General features: G+C 34.1%; 1 protein-coding gene across 1 annotated transcript; it reads right to left on the reverse strand.

Moving 5' to 3' along the window:
* Nucleotides 1–1,323: 1,323 nt before the first annotated feature.
* Nucleotides 1,324–15,685, reverse strand: LOC144962965 (uncharacterized). Its single transcript, XM_078896448.1, has 8 exons — nucleotides 15,535–15,685; nucleotides 11,797–13,161; nucleotides 10,780–10,965; nucleotides 8,446–8,592; nucleotides 6,820–6,924; nucleotides 6,292–6,407; nucleotides 5,999–6,075; nucleotides 1,324–5,450 (listed from the first exon to the last, which is right to left on the reverse strand). Exons 2-8 carry the CDS (start codon nucleotides 13,127–13,129, stop codon nucleotides 5,048–5,050), a joined length of 2,367 nt encoding a protein of 788 aa, XP_078752574.1. The 5' UTR covers nucleotides 13,130–13,161; nucleotides 15,535–15,685; the 3' UTR covers nucleotides 1,324–5,047.
* Nucleotides 15,686–15,931: the final 246 nt, after the last annotated feature.

Consider the following 15,931-nt stretch of genomic DNA (forward strand, 5'->3'; position numbering starts at 1 on the left):
GACTTTATAAAATTTGAATATGATAGTGATAGACATAATGCCGAATTCCTTTGATCTTTTCACTGTTTTTTAATAAAATATAACTCAAACTTTAAAATCTCTACAGTAATCATGTGCTGATTCTCTTTCCCGTGGAGAAAATAATCATAACAAAGTGGCATTCAGTGGTGTAGCTTAGCAAGGTAATTTTGAGTTCTTTCCAATAATAGAATATTATATAGAGCTTGACAGTGTTGAAAAGAGACTCAAAACGCTTTATAATTGATCTTTTCTCTGATGGACCACGCATATAATATATTGGACCACACAAGATCCGTTAGGTGTATAGATCTATACATTTTTCGGACAAAGACAATGCTGTCAAATACCAGGGGGATTCTCCGAAGTTTTACTCCTGTCTCCTTTCACAAAGTCATAACGTCCGACCACCTTGTGATAAAGAGAACTCATTGAGTTTGCACAAGAAATTTCACACAAACCGACTGGCCACCCATCGATGTTTGTTTTTGTTTTTAAAGGTTTTACGGCGCTTGCAACACATTTAGGTTATAACAGCGCCAGTAGAAAAAAAGAAATGGGATAGTAGAAAGTTATAGAATTACAATTAAAGCACCCAAGAGAAAGTAAGACAAAGGGGAATTTGGAACAAATAGGGATCAGATGTAGATTCCAAGAGCATACCATCAATGAACTTAGTCTGAGATCACTTATAAGTCTCACCAGACACAAGCACAAGATCCAACAAAGAGTAATACACTCAAATGCTTACATTTCATTATACATTAAAAATAACAAATATAATAATACATAACAGAGAGATGATTTACAAGAAAAAATATATCATCTCCCAAAAACAATATGCATTTGACTGTTTCCCTCCCAGCCAAGGACTCCGGCCAGGGTCGGGACAAAACCAAGCAATCTCATACCAAGACCAAGACAGAAAGTATGTTGGAAAACAGATATAAGGGGATAGACACGGTATGTATCTCCCTGCCCACTGTGGAGGTAGGAACCCCACCCAGCCACCCATCGAGCACAGTACATGTTCACTATTCTTTAAATATGTTTTCAGTGGGGCACTTTGAATGTAATAATGTGAAATATCACAGAATCTAAACTTCTTTCCCAATACTACTCATTGTGCCATGTGACAATTTTGAACGTTATATCCATAATATCAGTTTTTATGAATGTTAGAAATCAAAGTCAAAGCCTTAATTTGCTTTTTGTTGTCCGAATTTCTGCCATTCAAATGAAAATCAAATGCCCTACTATCAAAAGCTTGTGATAACAAGAGAATAATAAGAGGAGAGTCCAACATGATATTTTAGAAGTGTATCTTTATTGTAAAGTGAATCATAAATTTATTTACATCACATTAATTATGAAAAGAATAAAATAGACAATTAAAGTTAAGAAATAAATTTAAATTGATTGCATAGTATGCGCATTTTTCATTGTAAAATTTGTATAAGAGAAATATTTTGTTGATTTTAAATAGTGACAGAAATCTTAAAATTCATTTAAGAGCAGAAGAGTACACAAAACAATCAGAAAGGAATTTAAGAAAGAAAAAAAAAATAATGACAGAGTGGAAAACAATTCTTTTCATTGTTATAATTTTTTAAAATGCAGTCCTGCTTACCTCAAAACTTGAGGTTATTGTCTTTCCGGTTTTGGAAATAATTATTATAAATATAGATCAGTTTGAGTATTCGAAAAATGCATTATTAGATTAAATATTAAATTGCAACATTTGGAGAAAGAATATAAAAATATGACAATATATCAATTACATACACAAAGGGTCTTTCTACATTAAACTAATTATGTCTCTTGCAAAACCAAATTGAATGAAACATTTCAATCTGTGCCAAAATTTATTCATCTTTTAAAAATTTATTATTATTATTATTACTTATGATGTCTAGAAATTCATACAGTGTAACACGCATTCGACGAACTACACAGGACAGCCGGAAAAGGTAGCCGGAAAAGTTTGTCGAATCTGTTTTTCGACGAATACGTGAAGATGGCTGTATTGATACATTGATATTATGAACTTCGTTAAAATACTCATAACATCCGCCAGCTAGATATAACATACCAACACACAAAATGATGTGTAACCTTAAACGTTTATAGTCTGATTTATAAAAGTTAGTGAGAACTACTCATAAAAATGGCTGGCTAAAAACAAAAACAAAGAGCTGAATGACTTCAATTTCATTCCTTCTATATGATCTCAATATTTTGCATCCAGGTCTCGTAAATTCATACCCTTTTGTTGGCAAAATAATGAATATCATTCACTCCTGAGTTACTCACTTAGAAAAACAAAACACACACCGCACAACACGGCACGTGGGATAATGTGGTGCTCTGATTGTTTTGGTCAGACAAGCACTTCTTTCTCTCTCTCTCTCTTAGTGGCGAGTGTGTTGCCTAAGTCTCAATTTAATTCATCGAAACCATAAAAACATAGATGCCGTTAAAAATTTACTAAGACAATGAAAGAGATAATTTGGAAATTCTGTCCTTGTTTGTTAAACCTGTGAATTTGTCGAATGCGTGTTCGATGAACGCATATTGCACTGTATTTTCTTTGTTTTGTTTTCGACGCTTGTCTGTTTCCCAAAATATGACAAGATAAAGATCACAATGAATATGCTTATTACTATTACAATTTACTAACAACACTGTGAAACAGAAATGTGGATAAAATAGGATAACAATTAGAATCAACTATATGAAGAAAAATAACTCTTCAAGAAACGAATACACATGGATTTCTGTAATCAATGTGAAGAAGATAGTTGAAAAATGCTCGATTTTCTTTACAAAGACAAAACCAGTTTTATTAAAAACTTGACTAAGATCTTTAAAAGTGAGTATGAAAAAGTGTCAGACAAAGCAGAAATAAAAACACAAGAAAAAATCAGTCTTCCTCGACTGGGGATTGAACCTCAGACCTGCTGATTACCGGACAGATATGCAATCATTACATCACAGAGGTTAACCAATAGGTGGGACAATTTAATGTCTATATTCTTCACACGAGTACGCATTTTTTTCTTGTATTTTCTTTCTTGCATTGTCTGGCAGTATTTCATACTCACTTCTTAAGATCTTTAGTTTATACCCAGTGCCTGCTCCCTAATTTCTCAATTTGATATTCTCAAAAACTTGATATCAATCTATTCAATATTTCGAAGTGCTTTTTGGCAAGTTAGACAAGGTTTTTATTTTCACTTGTGAAAAACAAAAAAAAAAGGAATTCAAGTAATCTTAACATCTCCAAGAGGCACATTTAGGTATTCAAAATTAAAACATGACGCATACCTTGGTACAAAACAAATGTTAAGAAGGTTAAATTTACAACAACAACAAAATCCATTTAAAGTGAGGTTTTTACTAAGAGATTATGACATATTTAAGTATATATAAATATACAAATACATACTTTTGTTTCTTTCATTTACCATTATAAAAACTCACATTGTTATTTTCTTAAAGGTAAGAATTCAAATAGTCAAAAATAAGTACTGATAAAAAGGTCAGGAATTCTGCATGGTGCGAAGACTTTATTTAAATTTTGCATGACATGGTTTTCAAAAGCACTCAACATTACATAGCCGAATTATGATGTTAAAAGTAACACAAAGCAATTCAGACTCATATTTGTTGCTAAGTGCAATTAAAATTATCTACTGAAATAGCCACCCAAAGAAAAAAAAATTGGTGAGATAAATCTCTCTTTCTTTTTTAAACTGTTGAGGCAATCATCAAAGCTTCTGGTGACAGAGGATCAAATGGTATTGAATTGGTGCATCATTTTCCTGGTGTGGAAATTGACGTTTGTAAATGAAAAATAAAAAGTCTCTTATTACATTTAATTACATCTCTTTGGGTAAAGGTTCATGAAGTCAACAAAAATATGAGACCACTTAAATTGATTTTATGTTTTATGCCACACTTCAAAACCATATCATGTGTATTTGAAATGAATATGATGCAGCAATTCAATACATTTTTCACACCAGATTCTCTCCTTTCTAACTAGTTTTGGAACTGACTTAATTCCTCATCTGATAATAATGATATTTATAAAATACAGAATAATAAATTTAAGAAGGGAATATCACATTAGTTATGTTAATAGAATGAAAGCAAATGTATAAGTACAGATCTTGAATTATTTATCACAGTCGGGTTTATCACAGCATAATAATACAATATATTATAAATGAAGTACATTTCGATCAATTTCACAGATATTTGCTGAAAAAGAAATAATGAACGTAAATCGGATCTAAAATAAAATAAAGTTAAACAATATAATCCTTAAGAGATTAAAATTTTCTCAATTCTGTGATATGAAATGGTCAGTGACATTTTGTGGCTACAACAAGCGTTGATCATTAATTATATTACTGCCGACCATAGGTGCAATGCAATTGTCCCAATGCAATGAGGAAAATAATAAAAATAGACTGTCTAGAAAAAAAAAAGATTAATGAAAAATATTTAAAATATCAACTCCAAAAACGAAATTGTCTTTGTGTTATATTGAAGTAAAACTGTATTAATTCTATTTGTTTTACCAAAAAAAAAAAAAATAATGATAATAAAACAAACAACAAAACAATATGAAATGCTTACATTTAAGGCTAGTATTAACTTTGTTTTAAACATTTGAAAAAGAAAGTAGTCAAAATCAAACATTTTTTCAGTGACACGTTTCATTCCATAAATAAAAAAGGAAGATAAAATTCATTTAAAATATTTATACAACTAAATACATTATAGCAATCATGAACATGCTCTTTAAAATTTGCAGAAAATTGTAATTTTTAGTTCATGACAACAAATGCAGACCTAGAAAGGTGCATCTCATTTTGTCATCAGAAAGCAATACCTATTCAATTTCATTATTTAAAAAAGTTATTGCTGCCATTTTTGGATGTGTTTTTCTGTTTGTTTTGCTTTGTTTTGTTGTTATTTTTCTTTTCTTCTCTTTTTTTCTTCTTTATGCGTAGTAAAATCACACCTCAGACTTAACGTCCTCTGATGGAATGTCAGCCAAATCTTCAAGAGTGACTCCCTCCTTAGTTGATGTTACATCTGCATCATCCTGTACAAAGGCTGGGTTGACAAATCCAGTGTCTGGTTCACCTCTAGCGTCAATTATTTCTGGAGCATCTGTTACTTCTGGTACTGGTGAAGTAGCTACTGACTCGTGGACTGATGTGTTATCAAAATCAGCCTCAACAACATTTATTGTATTTACATTTGGAATTGGTTCATCCAGTAAAGATGCAGCCTCATGGGAAGTCTCATGTGGTTCTTTATTCTCCATCTCTGAAGAGGATGGTTCTTCTGCTGGTTGTTCTTCTTTGTTATGAATTTCAATATCTTTTACAACCATAGATAACATGGAACCTGGTCTGTAATAAATGTAAATTTATAAGAAATTGATGATTTTCAATAAGCATTGCTAAAACGAGTACCACTATTAATTTCAAATCTTACCTTATATTGTTTATGTCGATAAAGCGCAGTCCTCTTAATTGCAATTCTTTTTCTTTTTTGTTAAATCCGTGTTTTTACAAACATAAATGAAAATAAAGAAAAAAAATAAACTTAAAATATATTTATTAGAGTTTTAATGCAGTCCAGGACAGGGGTTTAATCGGTATAACACGAGTGGTTAGATTTACAGAATGAGTACAATTATTGAGTCCATTCATGACTTTAAGAAAGCTCTGAATTATTCTAGAAGATCACTGGCTCAAATTTTGTACTATGATAAAAAGAAACCAAAAAAAAGTTGAATAATAGTATTTCACTAGTTCCGGAACAGAAAATAGATTGTATCAATTTCAATGCAACAAAACCTCACTTTGATAATAAATGTGTATTTAAATCTGTAAAGATAACTTTTAAAGTAAATGGATAATTACACTCTATGACCAGATATAAATATTTTCCATACCTTGATTCTTCATCTTTCATTGTAAGCACAGGTGGAACGCGGCCAAGGAATGCAGCTAGACTCTCCTCTTCATCACTCTGTTAAAAAGTAATCAAAAAATAACATGATTGAACTAGCCAAAGAGTCTTCTCATTAAAAAAAAATTATTCAGTTGAATAAAACCCAGAGGAGGAGGAGGAGGAGGAGGAGGAGGAGGAGGAAGAGGAGGAGGAGGAAGAGGAGGAGGAGGAGGAGGAGGAGGAGGAGGAGGAGGGAGGAGGAGAAGAAAAAGAATATAATAATAATAGTCTCACATCATCAAGATCCATGAGTTCCAGTGGTCTGTCGATGGTACCTGCCATGTACAAAGTCTCCATATCAGGACCCATTGGAGGTTCAGGGTACAGGTCCTCTCGGTATTCTACCTCCTCTGTTGTTAATACGGTAAAATTTTGAGAGAAAAATTAATTCTGAACTTGAGGAAACAATAATTAATGTAGCAATAATTTTGAAATATATTAATCAAATCAATTAAATGAAAATGAAAATGCTGAGATATCTCAATTTAATATTTATAATATCATGGTATCAGATAATGGAAATGATAGACATACAGATTCATAACATCTCTATCACACCAGATAGAATTAGAGGGTATTAAAAATTGGGATTTTAAAAATACTTGCAAAAATGGAAATATTTAAAAATAAAACAAATATAATTCATTTTGTTCAGTTTTTAGCTATGCTAATCTTTGTCTCCTGTTTTAATTTTTTTAATGACCAAAGAGAAAATTTCGTTTTAACCACCCAAAATAAAATAAGACAACAAAAAACACAAACCTCTTGTTTCTACAATTTCAGGTAACTCGTCCCATAGTTTGTGGAGAGACTTCTGTGTTACAGGATCTCTCACAGGTTGCAGCTTCTTAGAATTCAGAAACATGCCTGCAAAGAGAATTTTGGAAAAATTATATTTTACATGCAAAATGACGTATTAAAAAAACTCAAGCATTTATTAATGAACAATTCGTAAGGTCAATATAAAGGGTAAGGCAAAATTACACAAATTTGAAGTTTTGTAATCATTTATTCTTCTTCTTCTTCTTCTTCGTTCCCGTCACGTCACATGGTCAGTCCGGTCTGGTGAATGAAGCCCACAGTGGTCCTGAGGTCGTCCTCACTGCCGTACATCTTCTTTGAGTATGGGGTTGGGTCAGGCCAGAAGTTCCTTCTCAAATATCTATATAATTCTTCCCTAGTATCCTCATGATGGAGGTGGATTGGACACACCCTTAAAAAGAATGACTCCACTATAACAAAGAAAGTATTGGACTGGAACCCTCAGGGCAGAAGGTCAAGGGGAAGGCCACGAGGAACATGGAGAAGAATTAAAGAAGCTGATATACAGAGAAGTGATAAGACATGGAACGAGATAAAAAAGTTAGCTCAGGATAGAGAAGGATGGAAACTATTTGTCTGTGGCCTATACCCTGACCCAGGGTGAAAAAGGCAATGATGATGATGATCCTCATGACTCATATGCTTTCCACAGAGAAAATTAGTGTTAGATTGTTTCTTATGAAATAATCTTTTCATTAATACTGTTTTCATCAAATTTTAACTAGCAGTTTTTCATTTAGCGCTGAATTAAATTTGTCAACTCAATTATAAATAAAAATTCTAATGAGTTTATCAAGGCCATTTATTCATCACTTCTCTTTGGATAGTTATTCTGTCAAAACTCTTTCACTGATTTAAATTTTACCCACTGTATACTCTTGAAAACAGTGACAAAAATGAAAACAAGTGATAAGTTAAAATGAAACATGTCATGATTTATTATTTGACAAAATAATGAAATAAACAATGTGCAGCGTGGCTCAGTACGACGGTCTTTGCTTCCTACCCAAAAGGTACCGAGTTCAATCAACCGCCGCTGCGTTGTGTGGCCTTGAGCAAGTCACCTCGCCCTAGCTCACTTTGCGGCGCTGCTCTGCGGCCGACACCTAGGTTCTTCCAGTCTTCCCTTGGAATAGACCCTAAAGACAAATTTCGCCTTGGGGATGAATAAAGGGAATGTTATTTATTTATATTTTATTTTATTTTTTATTTTATTTTGTTATATAACTTAAAAGAAGATAAAAAATGAAATGAATATTTATCATGGATAATTTCGCTCATCTACAAATTGCCTGTTATGTTTACTTTAATGCTATTCCTCCTTGACGGAACCCAAGAAAGACTGGATGTGTAATAACAGGTTTCAATCAATATTATGTGTCATATATTTGTTTCCCATTATGACCTTATATTTTTTAATGAGTCATAGAGAGAAAAAAATATATTTTACTATAGCCTTTGTTTCCAGATTTCAATAAACCTTTGCACATCTTACACTTTTCTAAACATTACATTTTTAGATTGAGCTTACTCTGACCTTCAAAAAATCTAAATTCAACAACGTACCAATGATGTACATCTTTAGTAAAAGTCGCTTCTTGACAGGATGAACCAGTATCAAATCATAGTCACGTTGGGCCAGGCGATGACAGAACTGTGGCATGATCTCCACAAACTTGGAGGCATTTTGGCGAATGTTTTCTTTGACTGTTTCTGATGGTCAAAAGAAAAAAGAAAAGAGAGCATATGTTAGACGACTAGTAGTAAACATTTTTATGGACATCAACATTTTTTTCTTTGTTATTTAAAATTAAAATCAACTGGTTCCATGATAAAGGAGTCAATCATTGAGAAATATTTCAAGGCCTGAGTTTCATCAACGAGTTTTGTTATATAACTTAAAAGCACTGTTTTTCATTACCATTATTTTTTTCATTAACTGTATAAGCAAAGTTTCTAGATAAATTTTAAACCAAGTTTAAGCTATTATTATAGCACCCCTCTAATAGGAATAAACTAGTCGAGCTAAAAATGCATTAATGACAGCTTTTGACATAATCGTTTATTGGCTTTAAAAATTTAAATTGAAGGTGAGGTAAGCAGTCATTTACCAAAATATTATTGACTTCTGACCTTTTACAATGATTTTACGTACACTGCACTGAACGGTAGTTGAATTGAATTAATGACATCTGACCTTCACCTCTTAAATTAATTTTCCATGCTCTGCACAGAACTGACCTTGTACTGAGTTGGGTCACCATAACGTTTTACGTCACTTGAATAATAAAAACAAAGGGGAATAATACGCAACATTGTGATTTTTAAAAATTTTGTTGACACTTTAAATTATACTAAAATCTACTTCTTATCTCATCTTACTTGAAAATTATATTTACCTTTCTAATATTTTCATATTTACTGACTTCGACAATGATTTTATAAGACATTGTACATATTGAGTACATTATACACTTTTTGACCAATATTGAATATCTTTTATAGGAAATTGTACATACGATGTGCTGTAAAACAGTTTTTGACTAATATTGAATTTTTTTGTAACCTTGGAGATAGCCATCCCAGGTTTGGGCTCATCCATCGGTCCAAAAATCCAATTTAGGTAAAAATCTATATATATTAAATTACATCCCATAAAAAATGTTCACATTACCAGCTTCATTTTAAAAACATATATATTTTGTGTAAAACACACTTCAACTCAACATTGTATCATATAACCAAACAGCTTCTTGATATGTAGTATAACACTGATATTAAGTGACAAAAGAGCAATTCTCTATTTTGTCAGAAAGATTTCTTGACATGTTGGAGGTAATCTTGATCTATCAGTCCACAAAAGCAATAGTTTTTTTACTAAAATTTAAAAAAAATAAATAGATGTTTTATCACCGTTTAGCATGGCATGCTGGGGAGTCTCTGGTCTGTCTTCCCAACCTAACCTGTATTCCTTGTCAGCTGCATAACATCAGGAGTTGAGCTGCAGATGCATGTTCCTCATATAGTTAATTTTTATCGGGTTTAGTCAAGTAGCCTTCATTCTGTCTTTCCCACAATCTCTTTCATGATTGACGGTCGCCCATTCCCCGCCACCTACTGTTTCCTGGCTTGCAGTTATCAATTTCAGTTATTCTTTCTGCTTAAAGGGCTATATTTCATAAACAGAGGATCGTCACGTCCTGGGTCATTTGTGTCGATGAGAGATTCTATGGGCCTTAAACAAAGGGATACCAGCCCTTTCCCCTAAAAATCTCAATTTTTTAAGAAGGATACATGATCACAATCAATCACAGATAGTCATGCAGAAGACATGGGCCACAGGCCGACCAAAGAGGGAGTATAGAAGTGTTAAAGTTACAGCACTAGGAAACAAGTATGAGCTATAGGGGTAGATTAAGAAAAGTAAGGACATACAGAGGACACCACACTACAGAATGAGTGTGAGGTGGGTGGGTGAGGAGCAGAGCGTGTACCACTCATCGGTGGGTTCTGTTTCCTGCACCTTAAGAGGAAGGGGTCCCACCTACTCCCTAGCCCGGTTATACCGCCGGGGACTCGGTCGCGCCCATAACAAACTCATTAGAAACGGGGAACACCACGGGAAGGTGCTGTTATGGACACAATAATGCATGAGAGGCCATATGCAATAATCTCTGTCAGACAGGATTACGCGGCAATCAATGCACCTGGAAATGAGAGGTGTTGGGTTCGAAATGCACATCAATTTCCTTTCAGCAAGCGGGACGTCCGGCCCAGACCTTGCAGCTCCCCATGTTTTATCACCAAAAAGCAAATTAACAAAAAATTAATTCTCGCTCTTAATTTTTTAGACTTTCCATTTAATAAGATAGAAAGAAATATTTTAATTTTTTTTTTTACCAGAGAAAAGAGATACAGGCTCTAATCGTCTGTATACATCTATCATATCATCCAAAAGTTGCAACAGTGTAGCATGGACTCCATCCTTTGTTTTCTCAGCCTCTCGACATAAAGCATTGATGATTTCAATCTGCCGTGCCAGCTGATGTACAGGAGCAAAAACAGAAGGGGCCCTGATACAGGAATCTGTAACAAATTATAAATCACAACTCGCTGATACAAGGATACATTCAGTAAGCAATATCAACATAGCTTTCAGTTTTGTTTTTGTGTGTCTGTTTTGTTTTGTTTTTGTTTTTTGGTGTTTTTTTTAAATCAATATGTTTTAAAGATGAAGAAGACCATACAGTAAAATAAACGAAAAGCAAATCTACTGATTTGCTTACATATTCACTGAAAATTCACTTTTATTCAAGAAGGATTCTTTCATATAAGCGAGATATTTTGTATTTGTATGCATGAAAGACAGCGTCTTTTCAAAAAAAAAAAAAAAATAACTATCATGTTAGCACTATTGATAATAGAAAATTAAGGAAGGTTATAAGGCAATAATCACTTATTTGAGTTAAACATATTTTGAGTTAAATTGACAATGGAGACCAAATTCCTAAAATATTGTGATTCTCATCTTAAAGCTATAGAATCATCTTTAACTGAAAATGAAAATAAAAAGAGAAGTTGAAAAATATTGCAGTGATATAGCCTGTTTGTCTAAAAAAAAAGTAACAGTTATGAGATCATAATTCTAATAAGGCAATTTTAAGAATATTTTCATTTAAGGGAAAATGGGAGAAATGAAGGAGGTTTTTGGACTTATAGGTCTCTAAACATTGCAAATCTTTAAAAGTAGTAAATAAAAATATTTACAATAAAAAAGTAGGATTGCTATTTTAAAAATTGTAACAATAATTGTTCTGAAGAGTAAATATGCAGTAAAGTTATGTTCCCTGAGATCGTGTCCGAATAATCTTGGTCACTTTTTACTGAGGAGAGTCCATATAAAAAACTTTCACTTACCAAGCACAGCCCTTCCTCTCAGCACAGCAGCCATAAACTTGTAAGTCTCCATACCGTTGACCTCATACTCGTAGGAAGTCATCACTGGCCAGACAGGATCATTAGGGAAGCACAATTTATGCCCGCAGAATTTCACCGTTATCATGAAAATGATCCAAGTGAGTATGCATAACACAAGAATACTATTGATTCCGGTTAACATCCAATAACTGTAGGGCTCAACCAACCATGGACTCTCTACCGTTGCTGGCGTTACAGAGGTAATCAACGCACCAAAAACAGCATCTGTGACTAAACAACCAAGACATACACTCAAGGCAACGTTGAAACTTAAAACTCTGAATGGACGGATAAGGATTACCAGTAATGCTAAGAGACTCAACATAACAGATGTTACAACTGCTTGATTATGAATGTACTTATCTGCTGCTGCATAGATGATAAGAAGAACCAGCTTCACCACGAATACAATTGGTCTGTAATAAACCGCTCGCAGACGAAATGAAGAGAAGAGGTGATAACCCTGCACAACCCAAACAACGTCCAAACCTGCCATATATTCTACCTCTTTCAGTTTCATGTAGTCCTCATGGTGATAAGAAGTTGCTGTAAGCTTTTGTCTTCGAATTTTGACCGCCATCCAAATAGGAACAACAACGAAGACTAAAACTATCATGACCAAAGCAGGAACAAAATATGCCCAATAAATGCCCTCAAGACATTTCTGAGAAGAGTCAATGGCCATTTTGTCATTAGGACAATGAAACAGTCTGAACAAAGCAGTGCCCAGGGGTAAAGCAAGAATTTGACAAAAGAAGAAAAAAACTCTTTCAAGTCGTGCATAGTGCACCATCAAATATGGTGGCTGTCTATGACGCAGAATGAGGAAAATTGATATAAAAATTGACCCGAAAAGGAAGAAGAAACCTGCCCATCCAAGAAGAATGTGATTGTAATCTACAGGAATACTAGAGCTTGGAGTTTCTAAACCCTGAACTCGTGTGTATGCCTTGCTGTCAACTTTGATAAATTCCCAAGCATCTGCATTGAAAATAAAAATGAAATTTGTGTACTTTAACCAAGAAGGAGGATATGACCATTTCAAAGACATGGACTGAATCAGGGCTAAAATCTGGAACATTTCCAAAACAATGATAACGCAGTCAGATATGACCAAAGCAGTAGAGCGTTTGGCAAGACGTTTCTGGGCTTTCCTGTCCAGCTTATGGGATGCTCCTTTAGTCTTTGTTGACTTTATTGTATCTTGCATCTTTTGCATGGGATCAGCCGGTAGAAAAGGCTGAGCCTCTCGGAGATAAAGGAGTTTAGTCATTCTTGAAATCTTTGTTGTTTAGAACAGTGCACCTGCAAATAAGATTTTTTTCTGTTAAAAATAGCATGTATTATTTCCTTCTTATTTGGTTTAGAAGATGCTGTTATTTTCATTTAAAGTAAAACAAATTGAAAATCTTGATTCATAATCATGAGTGCAGAGGTAAAGAAGTGTGAAGATTATATTTAAAACCACAAACGAAATTGTGTAATAAAAATAAATAAATGATATAGTGGCTTTGCAGTGTTGGCTTGAAAAATGCAGAGATCATAACAGTTTATTGTAGCCGACGAATGTTTTCATTTTATCAATATATTCTTTCAAACTAGCAGCAAAACTCAGAATTGCCTCTTTTTTTAAGTTGGACAGTTATGCTTCTGTATTGAATGAATTAAGTTAGAATGAAAGATATACACTCCGGCACGGTGGTTTCCTTGAACTCATTTGAATGTCCATGATTTTTTCCTTATTATTCTTTGTTATCATTTCATTCCTTACTCGAACAAATTTTTACCTCAAACACGGTTTCCTCAAACTAATTTCACCCAGCCAACGTGAGAAAAATTGATTAATTAGTTACTTAAACTTAAATGGTTTTTATGTATCCGGTGATTTTGACCACTGATGACTTACTGTGACATTGACAGTTCCTTATGCATGTATCTGTCTACCCTGCATGTGTGTGTATGCAGTATGATACATAAGCAGACACTCACACTCACACACACCATTGCAATAAAGTCACCTCTCTGCTTTTTCTTACCACTTCGCCATTAGTTCCAATTCCAATGCCACGCGCCATGATCATGGTTGGCTACCACGATAAATGAATGTGGTGATACAGTAACTCCTCATCCCCTAATACAACACACGCACACACACAAACACACACACACACACAAACACACAAACATCAACCCCTTGTAACATATCAATAAAGAAAATAATAATAAAGTTCTCTTTATTCATCCTCAAGAAGAAATTTGCCTTAGGGTTTATTTCAAGGGAAGACTGGAGTAACCCAGATGTCAGCCACAGCACTGTGCCACAAATTGAGCTATGGAGGGGTGGGTTGCTGAAGACAAAATAGAGCGGTAGATATTCAAACTAGGTATCTGTTGGGTACGAAGCAAAGACCATACCGCTGAGGCACATTGCCCCCCCCCCCCTCCTGCCTCCTCCTCTCCATCAAATGCAATGGCAATATAAGGTTTCCTCTAACTATGGTTACCTCAAACGTCTTTGCTCGTCCCGAGGAGTTCAAGGAAACTATGCTGGAGTGTAGTGAGCACTATACAACATTGTTCATGTCTCAGTGCATCATTGAACAGAAGGTGCAACACAGTGGTGATAATCATTAATTTGTAGAAGATATAGCCTAAAGCAATTAACAGCAGCGGCAGGCAATTACTAATGCCAATACCGATCACAAGGCATCAGCAGTGTCCTAATCAGTAACATACATAAATTTCATGTTCTTTATTTGTGTAAGTGTCGTAATACCACTATCACTAGTACCACCCCAAATTGTCTGTCAGTGACAGGAAAGAAAATTTAATTTAATTAGGGGGGAGTTTAATAAGTGGAGAAAAGGAAAAATGATAATGATAATGTCTTTTATATTTATATTGAGGTTTTGATTTTAGGATTATAATTAGGCTAATTAATCAGTAATTACTACGGTGGTGAATTACATACATGTAAAAAGAGGGAATACCGTGAATTTCGGAATCTGGAGGTCTCTTTATTTCCGATTCGATGTAGATAGAGTTTTTGGTGTTCCTTGCACCACTTACTATTCTACATACTCGACCTCTAGACTTAGATATCTAGAAACATTAATAGTGACATTAATTGTAGACACTTTCATTACAAAGGCAAGGGCTAATTCTTTCTCAATAAATTTCTGATGGTTAAAGTCTAAGTAAGTTTGTTACACGCGGGAGGCCTTCCGAAAGCTCCTACATCCCAGTATTCTTTTTCTTTTATAATGTTCTAGAGTAGGGGGTTTGGCAGGGGGGGGGACTTTTTTTATAATGTTCTAGTAGGGGGGTTGGGAGGGGGGAGGCTTCTTTTTTTTTTTTTTTGTTAGTTTTAGTTTCCCCCCTCCTACTAAGCCCCCTACTCCTACTAGATAGATAGAACATTATAAATTAAAAAAAAAAAAGAATACTGGGGATGTAGGAGCTTTCGGAAGGCCTCCCTTACAAGCAAATACTGTTCTCAACGGATGAGACCCCCAAAAAGGGTAATTTGGGTTGATCATTGTCGTTTATTTATTATGTTATGATATTGATTTTGTGTGATGAAGTTGAAGTTGAGAAGTCGGATTTTTATTTCATTGATTTTTGTTTAAATTACTTGAAGCTCACATGATAAATCTTCCCAAAATATAATTTACTTACAGTTTAAAACTATGTTGTGTATAATAATCACATAACTTGAATCATTTCAATCACATTTATCGAAAAACATGCCACTGGAATTAAACGCAAGACACTATCATGAAATAAACAGCCGCCATTTTGTTCTGGAGCGTCATTTCTCCCAGACGACGATTTTCGGTTTCTACTTCCGGATCTAAATTAAACGATAACCAGTCACATTAGTCAAACTTCCCCCAAAAACAACACTTTACAGACGTAGGTGCGGGAGACCTTCAGAAAGCTCCTACATCCCCAATATTCTTGTTTTTTTTTTATAATGTTCTCGTAGGGGATTTGGGAGGAGGGAAACTTTTTTTTTTAATTTTTTAAGTCTCCCCCTCCCAAACCCCCTACTAGAACAAGAATACTGGGTATT

The sequence above is a fragment of the Berghia stephanieae genome, chromosome 1 (genome assembly GCF_034508935.2).
Source record: "Berghia stephanieae isolate SIO BIC M18660-M18661 chromosome 1, UCSD_Bste_1.3, whole genome shotgun sequence".
Taxonomy (NCBI): Eukaryota; Metazoa; Mollusca; class Gastropoda; order Nudibranchia; family Aeolidiidae; genus Berghia; species Berghia stephanieae.

Excerpts from the sequence above, each read along its gene's own strand:
- LOC144962965 (XM_078896448.1), bottom strand. The coding sequence starts at position 13,129 with ATGACTAAACTCCTTTATCTCCGAGAGGCTCAGCCTTTTCTACCGGCT. Across the intron at positions 6,076-6,291 it reads AACTCATGGATCTTGATGAT|AGTGATGAAGAGGAGAGTCT; the intron begins GTGAGACTATTA and ends ACTTTTTAACAG. Across the intron at positions 5,451-5,998 it reads ATGAAAGATGAAGAATCAAG|ACCAGGTTCCATGTTATCTA; the intron begins GTATGGAAAATA and ends CATTTATTACAG.